The sequence below is a fragment of the Lasioglossum baleicum genome, chromosome 3 (genome assembly GCF_051020765.1).
Source record: "Lasioglossum baleicum chromosome 3, iyLasBale1, whole genome shotgun sequence".
NCBI classification, from domain to species: Eukaryota; Metazoa; Arthropoda; class Insecta; order Hymenoptera; family Halictidae; genus Lasioglossum; species Lasioglossum baleicum.
This window is the reverse complement of record NC_134931.1, coordinates 785,451-803,984: the sequence shown is the minus strand read 5'-3', so window position 1 is coordinate 803,984 and position 18,534 is coordinate 785,451. Positions and strand designations below refer to the sequence as shown.

Here is an 18,534-nt window from a genome sequence, read left to right as displayed (position 1 = left end):
GCTATTTAATTTTTAAAGAGTTACACGCAGGGCTAAATTATTCAAACTTGGCCGTTACTTTCTAAACCAATGGCCATAAAAGGTGTTAGGTAGCGGCCAAGTTTAAATAATTTAGCCCTCCATGTAACTCTCTAAAAATTAAATAGCGTTCTTTTAAACTAATTTTCACAAACGCTATTTTCAGTATTGCAAGAGGTATTTCTAAGCTAACGATCTTGGCCGTATATTGTTTTTGACCTCACAACTTTTTACGGCCATAGGAACTTGGCTCCTGTTTACAGGATGTTTTTGTTGGGATTTCATCAATTATCAAGTAGGTATACTCTTCTCTTATCCCTGATTCATTAAATCCTAAACATTTTTTATCTTTAAGGTGGACATTAAGTAAATTAATAAATGCATGTTCGTTTTACTACCTATTTATACCTATTTCGTATCGTTTTTTTTCAATACAACCCCTTTAAGGTGTAAAATTTCAAACTTTGATAATTATTCCTTTGAGCGTTTGTTATGGTGGACCTATGTACCAAATTTCAAGCTAGTAGGTCAATGGAAAGTATGTATACCCAAAAGATTTTGATGATCTGTCAGTCATTCAGTCAGTGACAAATTTAGCAATTTTTGAGGTCCTATATATCTCGGAACCTACTAATGTTGGAAGATTAATGTTTTGTCAATATTGAGACATGATAGCATTTAACAAGTGTACGAAATTACATCTCTCCATCTGCCTCCAGTGCCGATTTATAAGCCTCTAAAAAACGGCTAAGTTGTTTCGTGTAAAAGGAGGTACATAGTGCGAGAATTTGGCTGGTGCACCACCGTGCACCTAGATTGATTTAAATCAGACGTTTTAAACTACATATTTGCAATTATCTTGTGATACATTAATGAAAAGCAGTCGGAGGTTAATATTCGGCCATATGATTCGTTCAACGATCACGTTTACGATTTCGATGATGGTATTCAGGGGTGGTATTCGACAAGGGGTTAACGAAACGCGTCAGAGATAGAGAAGAAACGCGAGTCGCTGGAAGAATTCCTTGTGGCGTTAGCGGACATAAGTGCATATCTGGTTTCCAGATAAACGGCGCGGCGGGAAAACGTAAAAAGCGGCGCTAATAGTCTCGCTCGCGGAATAATTGTTCTAGCGATAAATCAAAGAACCGTAGAGAAAGGCTGGCGTTATAAATCAAACGGTTTCAGCTATGTCGGGGAGGGGATCTACCGCGAAATGGTTCCGAGGCTGCCGACAAATCCCCCGATCGTGAGAAAATCGTTATTAATTGCCGCGTATCAGCTTGCAAAGAAATGACAGTGTCGCCGGCCAGAGTCGGCAAAAGAACGGAGCGCGCGGAGCTCGCGAACCTCGTAATTTCTGCGCGCTACAGTAATTACGATGGCATTGTTCTAAATGAGTGTTCGCCAGCAGCGGCGTACCTTTTTTCAAGGATGTTCCTCGCTTCAGATGCCTCGCCATGAAACTGGAAAGTAGCTGCATACTTTTCTTCCGTGCGATTTCTTGCCGATGCCCCCCCGGACACTCTCGTCGCGGTCACCTTTTATTCCCTCCACCCCGATCAAATTATCGATCAATGACACCGTGAAACGCACTCACACCTTGGACACTCCCAGATACTCGGAACTGCTCACCGATCTGTTAGATGTTGCCCAGATCTGAGCAACCTCGGTAAATTCCGACGCATTGCGATTGGGCGGTACGAAGTACGAGATAAGTCAAACCCGTATTCCAGTTCCTTCCGAGGCACTCGTCAAAACATTTGGCCTTTTCCGTTCTCTACTGCGTCAACCATTTTCACACTCCACATCGTACCCTACATTCTCTCTACATACATATGTATATTCAGTGGCTCACCTAAAATATTTATGTTGTTTTCAACATTCCGATGCTACGGTAATTACGATAGAAGAGATATTTTTCGAAATTTCCAGGTAATCGTTGCTCTTTTTTAATGGGGTGGCGTACTGCGTAATCCAGCACTGCTCAAATGAACAAATTGTCAGATAGAATCAGCCCTTATCCGGTCACCGGCCAATGAAGGTCACTATTATTATTACAAAATGACACGACGCCCTGTTGTATAAAGTGTTGTACTCGATCGTTCAGTTCGGAATGGCAGCCTCCTGTTTACTGTTTTCCGCGGACCGTGGCATTTTCATTCGCGAAGACCGATACGAGAACTGTTGCGAACTTTTTGCCGACGAATGGTCGCGTCGACGATTGGTGTACAAACATTATGCGAAGCACGAGGATGCTAGTAATACATGGCTTTCGATCGCGGGATTAGATCGTGAAACGTTTGCTGCCACGGCTGTGTCGAGTCTCATTTACATCTGAAGTACGATCTCGTCGTATACAGTCGGTTAACAATGATCATTCTTAAAAATTCGAACGAACGACTTGAACCTTTTTAGGATGCTAGGATTAATTTACTAGATCGTGTTCAAAGATATTTTTAAGAAACTAGGCAGAGATCTGAGATTGTCGAGAAACTCGCTCACTCCTCTCTCTCTCTCTCTCTGCTTTCATTGCAGCCTTTGACGACTGTTTATCCAACTTGCGTCAAAGTTCGAGTTTCACAGTGAAGATATTTTAAACCAATAATACCTCAACTTCAAAGGAGTCTCCTAGCATATTATTACAAAGGATATTCCTTGCATCCAATACAGAATACAGAAGATTTAATAACGTCGTATATAAAATATTCACTGCTCCAGATAACGATCTACAAACTGTTCGAGTATCAACCCTCGTACGCTGCTCAAAAATAGTTGCACAAAAGGTCCTTAATTAATATCCATCCATTTTCGTAACAGTTTCACCAATCGCATTTCACTACTATCAAATACATCCAATTAGCAATACTACAAATTTAAAAATGCTCAGAACAGAACACGAAAATGGACCTTCTCTGAGAAACGTACGAGGGTCAAATGGAGGCATGCATTTAAATATACCTCCAGCTGTGCGCGTAACAATAAACATCTAAGTTCGATTACGAGAGGATCATCGGTGATACGTTCCTTGTGTAAACAGATGATTAAGTTGTTATTAGTATAAATTAATCTACGTCTCTGGCAATTCTGACACGATTGTTGTCCCCCATTTTTCTACGGTTCACTGGATCGACGGACGAAGCTGGCAGGACCGCGACGCGTTGCCATAATTCCGATTTCCGGCAGGAATTCGCGGATGTTCCTTCGCCGACGCGCCGACACGTACTGAACGCGTGCAAATTGTTGCTCGATTCGCGAATGGCACCGACCATCTGGACGTCTCGGAACCTGCCGCCGGTTAGATTCGCGCTTGCGCCCAGCATTTCGTCGTTTGTAGGCACGGTAAACTCTGGGATTGATTAGAGATATGTATGTTCTGCCACATCAAATCAATGGATTATCTCGCTCGCTTCACTATGCAGCCTGTGCTGTACGAATTGATCGAGTGACACGTTGTTCGCGACGTTCCACTAAAAAATACGGTACCGTTCATATGTGATTGTCGACGGACATTGCACACCTTATCTGACCTTTAGCTCGCTGACTTCCGCGTCACCTTCATTAGGGTGACGGAATTGTTTGTCTAGATTTGAACGCGAATTCTCGAGTTGATCGATCGAGCGTGCCGAATTTGCTTGTCCCCCGCGAAATGCCAGAGGGTTGGAAAAGTAGTTTATGTTGGACATTAACTCTTTAATTTTCGTTTTATTCAGTGGCTTTAAAAGGGCAGACAGAGAGCTTACATATATTGAAAATTAACGCCTCAGCTCTAGTTTTATTACGTGGTTTCGATCTTATCTGATTTTTATAATTTTGAAACAGGGCAGAAAAAGAGTAATTCATATTAGAAATTAAATCTTCAGTTTTTCTTTTAGTGTGGTTTCGAAGTTGAAAAGGTCTGAAAGAATAATTTATGTATTGTAAATTAAATCCTCAGTTTTTTCATTGAAAGATTCCTTAGGAATGATATAAATACATAAAAGATCTCAGTGTTGCAGACACATGTGCTCTACGTTCTTGTTAGCAGTACAAATGAAACTCCATTGCACAATGGTTACAATTCTACGCTCTCCAACATCCCGTTTGCCGAGTTTTAACTCTGTGAAACTTTTATGGGATGAGTTAGTAAAACGAACGCTCTCTCTGCCTGCTCTTTTCAAGAAACGAGGGCGCATGGTGGAAATCACAAAAGTACAATATCAGCGGCAACGTTAAAAAGTCAGCCTGATCTTTGATTTCAAATAGCTATCAAGATTCAGAAATGAGTACAGCTTTATACAGCAGAATCGACTTAAGATTAGGCGAATTTTAAATTCGTGTTATGTAATTTGAATTTACAGTATTTTATCGATAAATGCCCTAAATGTCTGGCCGATAAGTGTCCCAGAACTATCCCCACTTCTGCGGGGTGTATCCCCTTGAGGGGCCATGAAGCTCGAGATCCCTCGGTCGCCGAGAAGTATGACATCGTACGGCTCGGGTATATCAGTGAGACCACACTAATCCAAATGACAAAACTACTTTCTTTTTCATTCATTTTTCATGGGACTTTCATCAACATATTTCTGGCATTTTTCTAATGCAAAATGATACCAAATATGATATGACGATGAAAGTTTCGAATGCAAGGAGGAACAGCGTATGGGGGAAGTTCTTTGAATTGTGCCACGGCGCGCTGCGACTCTCCGCGTCTCTTTCTTTCCCATACGTTGTCCTTCTTCGTGTCGAAAACTTTCATCGTTCATTAAACAAGTACAGTGGATAAAAAAGTAAATTAATACTCATATTTTCAATAATGAAATCACGAGAACAGCAATATTTATTCACTTATAAAAATAAACAAATTGGTTATACATATATTTAATGGTAATGTTGAAAACAAAATTTATCACGATTATCACGTGATCTGAAGATTTATCAACGTATTGATCTCTCTATACTAAATATACAAAATTTGGTGTGACAAAAGTATGTTAAACCATCGTTTAATAACACTGTCCAACACCAAATTTGTTTCACAATTACATTGTCATCGTGGTTCGTATAGAGTTTTATGCGCTGATTGATGTTTTTGAGAAACATGACTTTGAAAAAAACATATTTTTCAACTTTAAACAAATATTGTGATGTTATTATAAAAGATATTGAATTATTCTTTGTAGCAAAAGATTCTGTAGACGTTCCCGAATACAGTGATATCCAATATTAATACATTATGAATATTTGAACATGTTTAAACAATCATTAAAGACGGAGAGACACCATTTTCGCACCAACTCTTGAGGATACTTTTGAATTTATCTCAAAAAATAAGGGTTCAGCGGAAAATCGAACTATACCACGCGATAGAGCAGACTTTTATCTTGAGAAATCACCCTTTGAAGTTTGCAACGTCGACGTTTTTTCCCGAACCAGAAAGCAAAATATCTTCGCCCGGCATAAGTTGGCCAATTTATGTTGAGATCGCGCTAGTGATGAGCGCCACTGGCGGCAACTTATGCCGGGCGAAGATATTGTGCTTTCTGGTTCGGGAAAAAACGTCGACGTTGCAAACTTCAAAGGGTGATTTCTCAAGATAAAAGTCTGCTCTATCGCGTGGTATAGTTCGATTTTCCGCTGAACCCTTATTTTTTGAGATAAATTCAAAAGTATCCTCAAGAGTTGGTGCGAAAATGGTGTCTCTCCGTCTTTAATGATTGTTTAAACATGTTCAAATATTCATAATGTATTAATATTGGATATCACTGTATTCGGGAACGTCTACAGAATCTTTTGCTACAAAGAATAATTCAATATCTTTTATAATAACATCACAATATTTGTTTAAAGTTGAAATTTTTTTTTCAAAGTCATGTTTCTCAAAAACTGTTCGTCTAGGAGAAAAATTAAAAGCAGATTCGGAATCAGCGCATGAAACTCTATAAGAACCACCATCACAATGTAATTGTGAAACAAAGGTGTTGGACAGTGTTATTAAACGATAATTTAACATTCCTTTGTCACGCCAGATTTTGTATTTAGTATAGAGAGATAATATGTTGATAAATCTTCAGGTCACGTGATAATTGTGATAAATTTTGTTTTCAACATTACCATTACATATGTGACCAACTTGTTTATTTTTATAAGTGAATAAATATTACTGTTATCGTGATTTCATTATTGAAAATATCAGTATTAACTTACTTTTGTTATCCACTCTAAATATCATCGGAATTATATCACATTTGGTATCATTTTGCATCAGAAAAATGCCACGAATATGTTGGTCAAAGTCCCATTAATAAATAATGAAAACTAAAGAAGTTCTGTTTTGGATTAGTTATGTTTAAACTTCTCGGCGACCGAGGCCTCTCGAGCCCCGCTGGCTTTCTCTACGTTTGGCAAAACTCAAAGAATAGTATCCCTGGCGGATAATTGTCCCCGGACAGACCCGTGTTGGGGACAATTATCGATAAAATACTTTATTATACAGGGTGTCCCGAATTTAAATGGCAAAACCTCAGGAGCGTGTAGAGGACCGAAAAACTAAGACGAAAAGTCTTTTAGAGATTTGCTCGTTTTTGCTTCGTTTTGGAGAAAATCGCAAAAATTCAATATCTCGTTGTCAGTTGTTCTCTTGAGTTGTTGTATACACAAAAAAAAATAAAAGTACAAAAATGAAAACTTGTTCTGTTTCTTTTTTGCGATTTTCTCCGAAACGAAGCAAAAACGAGTAAATCTCTAAAAGACTTTTTGTCTTAGTTTTTCGGTCCCCTACAAGCTCCTGAAATTTTGCCATTTAAATTCGGGACCCCTGTATAATTTGAACTGTATTTAGTAGTTTGATTTTGGCCTGAGCAACTAGTGCTCCGAGAGTCGATGGTGTAGAATTGGCTACCCCCACCCGACCGGACAGCGCGAGTCGGAGAAGTCTAGGATCTCAGAAACAACAGGGACCCGAGGGTTTTTCTTAGATCACAGCTTTACTGTATGACAACAATTAATGTAAATGAAAACCTGTGTCTCCATGTAAACGATATCGTATTCAGAGCCGTTTCTTCTGAAGAATAGAGTTGTTAGATCAATATCATGCGCAATGGTGTACGGTGTTTGCAACAGCATATGAGAGAAGTTCCGCAGACCACCGACGTTAATGTTCACAGATTGTAACCGATGCACCGTTGTTTAACGGCACACCATTCGTACAGTCTTGTCAATCGAAATTTTTTAGTGCAATTAGCGCCATCTAGGCGCTCGCAAATTATTCGCACCTTTCGTTTGAACACTTTTATTTAACAACTCTGGTTTCTCAAAATTTCTACTGCGTACGTACGTTTAACACTAGGTTTACGGAGGTCTAGATATTCAGTAGTGGACAAAAGTTTAAGGACGTTCTAAAAAAGACGATAACTATTTTAATATTGTACTATACGATTTGAACTTTTTTGGGAAGCTAGAGCAATTAGTTTACTACAGGATGTGATAAGAAATTTTTCAAAAAATTGCAATTGATCGGAATTGTTGAAAAAATACTAAAACTTGCATTTTCAATTTTGTTATGTGAGCCTATATTGAAAATTTAAAAAATTCGTTTTGTCGATCTGTGTCAATTATATATATTCTGAAAGTTTCGTCAAAATCGACGTCAAACGTTTAAAGATGGTAAAAATTGCAAATTTTCACCATTTTTGGCCTCTAACTGGAATAAATCTGAGGATTCTTACATCTTTCAATGCCTGTCATTTTTTCCCGAATTAACCAATTTCGATGAAATTTTCACAGTGCATATAATTGACACAGATCGACAAAATGTATTTTTAAATTTTCAATATAGGCCCACATGAAAAAATCGAAAATGCAAGTTTTAGTATTTTTTCATCAATTCCGATCGATTTCAATTTTTTGAACAAATTTCTTTTCACATGCTGTAGTAAACTAATTATTCCAGCTTCCAAAAAAAGTTAAAATCGTATAGTACAATATTAAAATAGTTATCGTATTTTTTAGAGCGTCCTTAAACTTTTGTCCACTACTGTAACTATTTCACATTATTTTATAAACATAACAAGATTGCGTTTATCCAAATTTTTGGCCATTTTCCAATATTATATACCCCACGAAATAAATTTGGTAAATAATACTCCAGGGAAACATCTTTACAATCTTAATAATCTCAAATTAAAAATATTAGAACCCGCCATTTTGACGGGTCCCGTAAACCTAGTGTTAAACGAGAGTTACATAGGGTGCATCTTGCACAAAATTGTTAATACTTTGATTAAATCGCGATATATCTTATCAGTTGCGTTCTTCCGTAATAAAGATATTATTGCTAGAAACATTAATCCTAGATTATTCTTTTCACGGCTACAATGATTAGAACTTATTTGTCATCGACAGTTTCCGCGTAAAGGATAATCTTCGACTTTTATTTATCGCGTACGATTACGATGACAAAAATGAGTAGATCAAATACAAGGCAGTGATAGTATCTACTCAAATGCAGAAGCTGTAGCATAAAAATATGCTCTGAAATTTTTCAGTTCAACTGGCAAAATAATATTGCACAGAATATTTTGGATATTGGCGTAGGGGTTTTAGGGCATCTAAATCGTGAGAGTCGTTCGTGGACGTGTACCAAGATGACCAACGAAAGCAATATGGTGCTGCTTGGACTGTGCCGCTGCTTTTAAGCTACCAGTTCGACGTCGACCACTTTTCCTTTTTTATTTGTTTCTTGACCAACATCTGTCCGCCATACCTTACTATACCGCATTACGTTGACACAGCCCGTACATAACATGCGGATCCGACAACTCCGACGTTATGGTGCAAGGTGCACCGTCTGCCGGGGGGAAGTACAGAGAATTTCTCGGAGAAAAAGCGCCTCGAGGACGTATCATCGGATACACGTCGCCCCGATGTTGATTTAAAGGCTACAGCGAACTTTTTCAACCGCGGAATCGCAAACAATCAACGAACATGTTTGGAAGAAATAGGTACTCTGTAGCCGCGGACATTTCTTTCATGGCAGCCCACAAAAATGTGAAATTTTATTTTGTTGGTCTCCTGGTAACATTTTTATTGACGACTACAGCAAATCTTTCAGTCAATAGAATTGTCCACTACGAAAACGACCTAACACCTTTTATGGCCATTGGTTTAAAAAGTAACGGCCAAGTTTGAATAATTTAGCCCTGCATGTAACTCTTTAACAATTAAATAGCGTTCTTTTAAACTAATTTTTACAAACGCTTTTTTCAGTATTGCAAGAGGTATTTCTAAGCTAACGAACTTGGCCGTATTTTGTTTGATCTCACAAGTTTTTACGGCCATAGGAACTTGGCTCCTGTTTACAGGATGATTTTGTTGGGATTTCATCAATTTTTGTTGAAATCTGCATCTACACCCAATAAGCAAGAAGTTTCACTTCTGTCTCGCGTGGTTTTCCACGTGTATGTTTTTTTTCTTTTTTTTCTGAAAAAATCAAAACACTACATACGTCATGTGGTTGGGCATACCCCGTATGCTTTTGGGTTAAGCCTTTTAAAAATTTCGTTATTTTTGCGGTACGACGCACCGTTCCCGAGATACAGCCATTTTTTATATGTATGTTCTATCCTACGTACCTATTTCGTAATGTTTTTTTTCAATACAACCCCTTTTCAGGTGTAAAATTTCAAACTTTGATCATTATTGCTTTGAGTGTTTGTTATGGTGGACCTACTGACCAAATTTCAAGCTTGTAGGTCAATGGGAAGTACCTAAAAGGTTTTGATGATCTGCCAGTCATTCAGTCAGTGACAAATTTAGCAATTTTTGAGGTCCTATATATCTCGGAACCTACTAATGTTGGAAGATTAATGTTTTGTCAATATTGAGACATAATAGCATTTAACAAGGGTACGAAATTACATCTCTCCATTTGCCTCTAGTGCCGAGTTATAAGCCTCTAAAAAACGGCTAAGTTGTTTCGTGTAAAAGGAGGTAGTGCGAGAACTTGGCTGGTGCACTACCGTGCACCTAGATAAAAATTGAAGATCGTGGCACTTCGAGTATATTTATACTTCGAGGCATTTATATGAAAGTGTGCATTCTATGCAGTGCAAACTCTTGTGTATAACTGGAATTCATAATCTAGATAACAGCTGCTAGTATTTTCTCTCTTATTTTGTCCTTCTCTTTGCTTAAATCTAATTGAATGCTGCTGCACGGATTCTTGTATAAGTATTCATGCGAGTAATAAAATTCGAGATTTGAAGGACGTCAGAAGTTTCTAAAATATGATCTGTTCTAAGTCAGAGAGAACGGGTATCATGTTCGCCTGTGGTGGTATAGCAGTTATAAAAAAAATCGTCTTCCAAAGGAAAAGTGGGTCCCCGCTGCCAGCCCGTTTCCATATATGCAGATATCTTAGGAGACAGCACCTTTCACACAAGGTTAGTAAAGTTCCTTCTGAAACCTGTTCTTGTTTTGTCGAAGGAATCGACGCCCCCCGACTAGCTTCCTATTTTAAACTTATTTACGGATTTGTACAAACGTACATGTAAGCGAGCTGCGAGAGCTACGCGCCAGTTTACTTTTCCCAGCGAATGTTAGCAGGGTGCATATCTAAAATTATCGGCGAACCGTTTATTTATTTCCATGTGGTAACCATCGAATGATAAATATTTGATAAATATAAATCTGAATGGTAAATCATTTTAAGGTATTAATGTTTTCAATATTTTCATTTCCTTTACAATTCATCTGTCTATGTATCCCTTTGTTTCCGGCTCCATTCTAAAACAATAATAAATATTCCGTTTTGTCGATCGTAACGAATTAATAGAAATTAGTTTATGTTATCGGCGCACAGGTTCGATCCAAAATCAAGACAAAGAAATTTTGCAATTTAAAAGATTTCTCTCAACGTTTCGATCAAAGTATGGATCATCTTCAAGAGAATTTGCGTCTGAAAAATACTGAATATTTACAAGATCTTGTGAAACACTCGGTACAATATTTAGTATTTTCCAGACGCAAAATTCTCTTGAAGATGATCCATACTTGGATCGAAACGTTGAGAAAAATCTTTTAAATTGCAAAATTGCTTTGTTTTGATTTTGATTTCTACTAAAACAATAATGTCGCTACCGAACTAATATAGTGCGTCTTGAATGCAATTTTTTAAATAGTCTAGAGCAGTGGTTCCTAAACTTTTGTAGTCCGGGAACCCCCTCTTGAACAACATTTTTTTTGCGGACCCCCTCCCAACATTTGAATGACCTTTTTCTTTTTTTTCAGCAAAAATATCTGTTTTAGTTTTAGCTATACATTTACATGCTAAACATTTTCTGCTGCAGGCGCGGGGCACCCAGAATATAATAAATATTGGTGAAGATGTATCGCCGGTTATTTTATTAAATGGTCTTGCGCATTTATAGAGGTGAACCTTCTATTAGGATATCAAATGTAAAACATAATTAAAAAATCAAATTACATTGTTTTACTTATTTTTACGTATTTGCAGTTGAACAAAAAAAATTTAATTTTTTAATTTTTACTAATTATTGTTATGTTAATAATTAGTAGACTGCGGATCTTTATGCAAAATAAAAATTGTCTGCATCGATTGCAAGAAATAGAAATCAAATTGAATGCTATTTCTTCCCTTAATGATCTTAACAGAGAAGAAATGATATACATATAGACATCTTCAATTTTTAAAATTTGTCAAGAATTTTGAATTTCATCTTCTCAATTTTGCTATAAATGCATAAAGATCCGCAGTCTAATAATTAGTTAAGGAACAACAAATACAAAAGGTCTTGACCATGTATGATTTTTACTAAATAAGTTATTTGAATAGCAGCGAAAAATTGTGGGATGTAAAGTTAATGTCAAAATTGTTTCGCGGACCCCAGTTTAAGAACCACTGGTCTAGAGGAACGATATACAATTGTCTTTCCCAGTCTGTTTAATATTGATGGTAATTCAAGATGTAATAAGAGGCAAATGAATTCCTTTTTATAAAAGTAAACTGAATTTTCTAGGGTATTATACTTGTAATATTTTAATTGGTTGAATTATGTATGTTGATATGAAATGCGACCAATATTATCCCTTGCTCTAGTTCGAATAAAATTTGATTCGGAGGATGGCCAACTCAGCTGCGGGATAGTCGAAAAGCGAAAAGGTGGGGGAACGATCGCGTTCGTCCTCAAGCAATATAAAAACAAACAGTGGCAGAGTCGAGCTCCCGTTACACCAGTTTCATAAATTACCCGCAGGCGTATCGATCTCCCCTAACTTAATCGAAACACGGCAATTCATGCTGGCCCGAATTCGTGCGGCAACGGCGAGCGCACAGCACACAGCACACAGCACGTGTATCGGGAACCGCTAGGTTCCTCCCGCGTATACATATCGCGAACTTCGAGCATGCACCGACGCCGATTCCGTGGATTTAGCGCGCGTGACACACGCGACGCTTTTCACCATACGAGCCCGGGCAGGATCGTACAGTCCATTAATGGGTTGTCTCACTTTTTTTCCTTTTTCGCGGCCGATACGCTGACCTTGATACCATGTCGCACGTGAAGGAAAAGTGGAAAGGAAACAGCGACCGGCCTTTCTCCGAAAAGATATTTATTTGCCTTATCCGATCATCGGGACACTTGATTTCTTTCCTTTGATACGCACAGGCAGCGAAACGTAGATAGAGAAGGCAGGGGAGGTCGGATGTAATTAAAACAAAGCGTTACACTTACGCCGTCACGATGACTTGGGCCAGGCCAAACGGAATCCGACTTTCCACGTGCGCGCACCAGCCAGCCCCAGCCACTCTTTCACGTCGGACACTTTCACTCGGTACGATCAAGAAAAATGATACCGATCTGTCTTTACGTAGGTATACACATAATCGTCCAACGCACCCGTCCTCGGCCACGAGTACAACAGCACTGACCTGCCGTCACAGAGGGAGAAGAGAACGGACCAGGTAACAGAACCTCTCGACTGTTCCTCTCTTGTGTCCTCTTTCTTCTTCGACACACACACTCTCCTTCGTCGCCACCTTCCTTCCTTCTTCTTACCTCGAACCTCCACTGTTTCTCTCTCTCTCACCTCTCCATCCCTCTCTGTCCGTTCTTGCCACCTTGTCTATCTATCCGTTCTTCCTCCTCGTCCTCTGACCCTTCTTTCTTCTATTTCCTCTCTCCTCCCCCTTTTCTTAGATTCCTCTATCAACAGTTTTCTTTTCTCTTTTCTCTTCGTTTCTCTCGCTTTTTTCCCCGTTTATTTCGCCGTCCGTTCACCGTTTACCGATCTCCCCTCCGTTTCGTCCTATCGTTGACCTTCTCTCTATCGATTCTGTGCGACGTACGATGTTAGTTAACCGAGGCCTCCTTTTTTCCCCTTTGATTGCGATACGGTCGGCCCGATAACGAATTATACAAATCCGTCATGCTAATGGAGAGACACGGAGAAAAGATAATACTCTGTCCGTATGCTGTTGCTGTTGCTGCTGATGCTACTGCTGCTGTTGTAGTTTCGGTTTTACAAACGCTGCCCCATTATGGGAGTCGACGGCGCAGCATCCGCCTCGGTCAGACGAGGCGTTCACGCGTTGAAGTTCCTTATGAGGACATCCTGCCCAGAGGTTGGTGATATTTTATCGAAATAAAAAGTGTCGGTGACGAGCCGAATGCCCGGTACGATGTTATTTATTGTTCATCGAACCCTGTCCCGAGAAGAAATTCACGCGACGATTAAAAGACGACGATTCTTGTTGCTCATTAACCGCTAAACTACGGATTTTTATACGGAATCACAGTGTCCGATGTCAGTGGTGAGTAATAGACATGAAATAAAAATGTATGTATTGCACTGTTCATAATGTTAGTAAATCGAAAATAATGTAACTACAGTAAGGAGCAAAACTAAACCAATAACCACAAGTTTTGTATAAATCATTATTTATTGCTAGGAATATAGAAGAATAACAAAAAATCAACATTATAATTATTTTTATCATAGTTAGAAGTAGCTTGAGAAATTTTTTTCAATAATTAATGTCTCCCCGTTTAGCAATGACAACAAAAATAGATTGACTAGGTTTTGCACCGGTCCCTACAAGAAATGTTTACGTGGAATGTTCTATAAGAAATCGATTTTGCAAAATCCTGAGGTCGTAGACGAATTTTGAGACCAGATTTGAAATCAGTGTGAAAAAATCTACGGGAAATGATATATAGCATGTTAAAAAAAATTTTTTTACTCGCGTAGTACTGGAGATACCACATTTTCTTTAAATTCTACACGTTTAACGAATTTTCTCAACGCTAAAAAACGTTCTTACCAGAATGTCCCTATTTTTCCCATATTCTGCAAAGTTTCAGCTTTAAAATAAAAAAAATGTCATCGCTCTACCTCATTTCTATCGAAAGTTCTTTGATTTTGAATCGAGTTTGGTCCAAATTTTCCACTATGGACAGCCGCTGTACGTGGCGCGCTAATTTCTGCGAAGAACTAACTTCAAACGCAGCTGCCATAGGTAAAAAATTGTCGCAGCGTGTTAATGGGGTACTCAATCGAATCGGCAGAATCTCTGCTTCAATCTGACGTACGGATCATGGTATTGCGATCACTTCTCGCCGAGATATAGCGAGTTAAAGGAAAAATGGTAATTGTGCATTTTTTAAGCATATTTTCAGAAATACCTGGTATATCGAAATGTTAATGAAATTGAAAAAATAAAAGGAGTGCCTTGAGGAGAAAGAAACGCTCTTTCTATTGGTTTTTTTGAACAAGATTCTACGATAATTTTTTCGCTTTCTGGAGCCAGTTAAAGTTAAAAAGCTCACATTTACTTCAATGTTGAATAACTCGAATAAAAAAAATCGCACAATATTCAACAACCACACAATTTACACAGGAAAGATTGCCCTTCCAAATGATATTAACGCAATTTATCAAAAAAATTTGTTGCTCCCCGTGTGATGTTCCAAAGTTGCACAAAATTTTTGTTAACCGTTAATATTGTCTTCATCTCGCTATAACTTTGTAAAAAATCAACATAGCAACAATTTGAAACGGAGCATCTGAAACTAGAGGTTTCAGGCTTTCAAACCATTGTTTAACGATATCGATACGGCAATTTTTGACGGAGTTATGATCATGTAAAGTGGGACCAATTTTTCGGGTTCGCACAAGTGATCCCTTAATTCTTTTGGGGAGTGTAGTATGTAGTATGTTTACATCTATTTAGCACTTTGGTATGTTTACGAACTATTAGTCTACGTCTTAACACTCAGTTCTTCGCAATCAGTCGAACGGAAAAGCACACAAGTAAAGTAAGAATAAATATGAAGTCAAATGCTCCAAATTGTGTAAAAAAAGTCATTTCTCTTTTGAATGACGGCTTGTTAACGCGTAAGACGTCGAAAACTTGCAGTGTTGGCCAATCGACAGTGCAGAGAATAAGAAGAAAATACTGTAAAAGTATAGTATTAAATGTTGGAGGAAGACCAAAAATATTATCACATCTGGTGAAGCTTCAAGTTCCATTATGGGTGCAAAATTATTAAAAGAAGATACGAATAGATAAATAAGTCAGTGGACAGCACGAAGAACCCTCAAAGGAGCTGAGTTTAGAAGCATTAAGATTTTCTCGATAACATTAAGCATTAAGAAAGAAGCCAATGTTATCGAGAAAAATATTAAACGTCGTTTGGAATTTGCTACAAAATATCAAAACTGGACAACTACTGACTGGGAACGGGTTATTTGGTTAGACAAGACCAAAATTAAAAGAATTTGTTCAGATGGCATGTCTTGGTGCTGGATTCGTAAAAATGAAAGGCTTAAACCGCGACATGTGAAACAAACGTTAAAGCATGGAGGCGAATCCCCAATGTTCTGGGGGTGCCTAACAGCATTTGGTGTTGGATCACTGCATCGAATTAATAGCATCATGAATCGGTACATGTACAAGGATATTTGACAAGATCATCTCATAGATGCTGTTGAAAATATGCCTTTTGAAGAAAAAAATGTGATTTTCGTGCATGACCGAGACCCTAAGCACACTGCTAAAAGTGTAAAAAATTGGCTCTGTACACAAAATTTTCTGTTCTGGATTGGCTTGCACAGAGCCCCGACCTCAACCCCATAGATAATCTATGGGGTTTACTAAAAAGACGACTTCGGGGGATTCATATGTCTCCCAACAAACTTCAATCACAGATTTGTATGATAGAATTCAAGAAAGAAAATTAGTAGAAAGTATGCCAAAGCGAATTAGTGTAGTTTTACAAGCACAAGGGTTGTGGACGAAATATTAAAAATAAATAATATATTAAATATTGCCAAGTATATTGGACGTGGTGCAAAACCGAGTCGATCTATTTTTGTTGTCATTGCTAAACGAGGAGACATTAATTATTGAAAAAAATTTCTTAAATTACTTCTAACTATGATAAAAATAATTATAATGTTGATTTTTTGTTATTCTTCTATATTCCTAGCAATAAATAATGATTTATACAAAACTTGTGGTTATTGGTTCAGTTTTGCTCGTTACTGTATGTCCTTGAACTTTTCTAATGTCTTCATAGTTTTGTGCTTCACCTATTCGTTCTTGTCATCAGTGCATGAAATCCACAGTCTATTAAACACAGAATGAAAGTGTGGAAGTTGTCCATGTAAACAGGAAAATAATCTTGTCCCGTTTATTCATCAGAATTACGCAAAGAAACTGTGGACAAGTATTTCTAATTAAGTACAAACGTCTTGGTTCGCATCTAATACGATATTACCTTACATATGTATACGCTCTATTTAACACTTTCAATCCGAGCTATAGTAAAAGTTCATTTAGCTAGACGTTGTATATTTTTTAATTGCTGAAATAAGAATACATTGCATCTGTCACTCGAAAACACGAATATGTTTCTTATGCCCATCCGAAAAAACAAACCAACACGGTCTGATTATTTCAGTAAATAAATTTTCAATAATGATATAGTATTGATTAGAGGTTCTGAACATTCGCCGAGTGAAATCTGTTTTCAATGAAATTATCACTGTATACATTATGACTTCCGTATGCACCGGAAGTCGTTCCCAACACCCCAACAGGTTTCATGATACAGTGTCTTGCTTGGCATGCAAATGCGGGAAGATTACCGAACAAGCTTCAAATATGTTCCTCCATTCATTTTATCCGTGTAATAAATTCTTGGAAAATACGAAGAAACGCAGAAGAAATGACTGACCATTAAAGTTTCTTTTGTTGTCATTTACAGTAGAATGAAAGTTCGTATTTAATAATACTATTAATCGTATATGTAATTAATGACTGAACGTATCTAACGAATTGTATTTATGTAATACTACGAAATTAAACTATGCAATTTAGAACACTGGGAAGATTAAAAGAGTTTACCAGCGTCAACATGTCATTTCGAACGTATTACACGATAAATGATAAATAGAATAAATTCTATTTGGCTCTTATTTGTTACAATTGATGCAATTAATTTTTATTTTGCATAAAGATCCTCTGTCTACTTATTAAACCCAAGGCTACAGTGGATTCAGTAAGAAAATTAACTGGACGTTTCAATTGTCTGCTGTTTTTGATTTTACGAAAAAATCGTTTCAGACGAAGCTATAGTATCCCATGGGGCGCATCCGACGCCGACGACGGCCGAGAATTTTCTTTCACTGTTATTTTGTACGAGGCTTCACGATCATCGGTATTGTTTTTAAATGGAATCTTCTCACTGCACAACAAAATAGGTGTTCCGTTCTACTCACAGAGTAAGGAGACATGCAAATTGTCTTCGTTGCTTTTGATCTTATGGATAAACTATTTCAAATATTAATTTTCACGAGATTTTAAGATCATCCGTATTTTTCAAAAATAAAACATCTCTACAGTGTCCGAGAAAATAAGCGTTTCGTTCCACTGCGAACAGGATCGCGCACTTCCCTCGTTAGAGGCACCGATTGGCCTCGTTGACGCGTCAGAGTATGGTAGATCGATATCAACACGGTTGCGATTAGGCCCTTACCTGATGCCCGCGAGTCCTGCTGCCTTTACATCGCCGTAACACCGGTAATCTAGCGGCTAGTAGTGTACGCGCAACGAAGTTCACCGTCTTCTCCCATAACCCCGTGTAGAGCATATTGCTCTCGCGTACAGAGAACGCATTGTTACGATCGTCAGCTGCTGCTTCGCTTCAAACGAGTACTCTTTCTATATAGATGGGGAGATGCACTAGGGTTTCGGGGCACGAGTTACGGAGGGGAACCACTGTGCGATGGGAAGAGGGGGCATTCGTTCCCCTCTATTGTTCCCGGCGCATATGCATGGAATTTTCACCCGGCCGATTGTCTCTGCAAATTGGGCATTCGCTGTCACCTTTCGATCATCAGCACCGTTCGAAAAAAAACATATTTCTTAACACGTTACCTACCGGAAGCCTATTAATAGGATTTTCAATAATTGTGCTGTACCAAAAGATAGAATAGAAATTTTCTTTTACA

General features: G+C 38.1%; 1 protein-coding gene across 9 annotated transcripts in view; it reads right to left on the bottom strand.

Annotated features, from left to right (window-relative positions):
* Positions 1-18,250, bottom strand: part of LOC143221730 (uncharacterized) — a 52,341-nt gene extending 34,091 nt beyond the window's left edge. Inside the window, exons 1-2 of one of the 9 annotated variants that reach the window (XM_076447190.1) lie at positions 2,980-3,286; positions 1,441-2,066 (exon numbers count right to left, since the gene is read on the bottom strand). In XM_076447190.1, the coding sequence (XP_076303305.1) occupies positions 1,441-1,501 (61 nt within the window). In that variant the 5' untranslated portion in view covers positions 1,502-2,066; positions 2,980-3,286. Of the gene's footprint in view, positions 1-1,440; positions 3,287-12,752; positions 13,621-18,059 lie in introns of those variants that run through there. The other 8 variants (XM_076447191.1, XM_076447192.1, XM_076447193.1 and 5 more) reach the window with 8 other exon arrangements.
* Between the last annotated feature and the right edge of the window lie 284 nt (positions 18,251-18,534).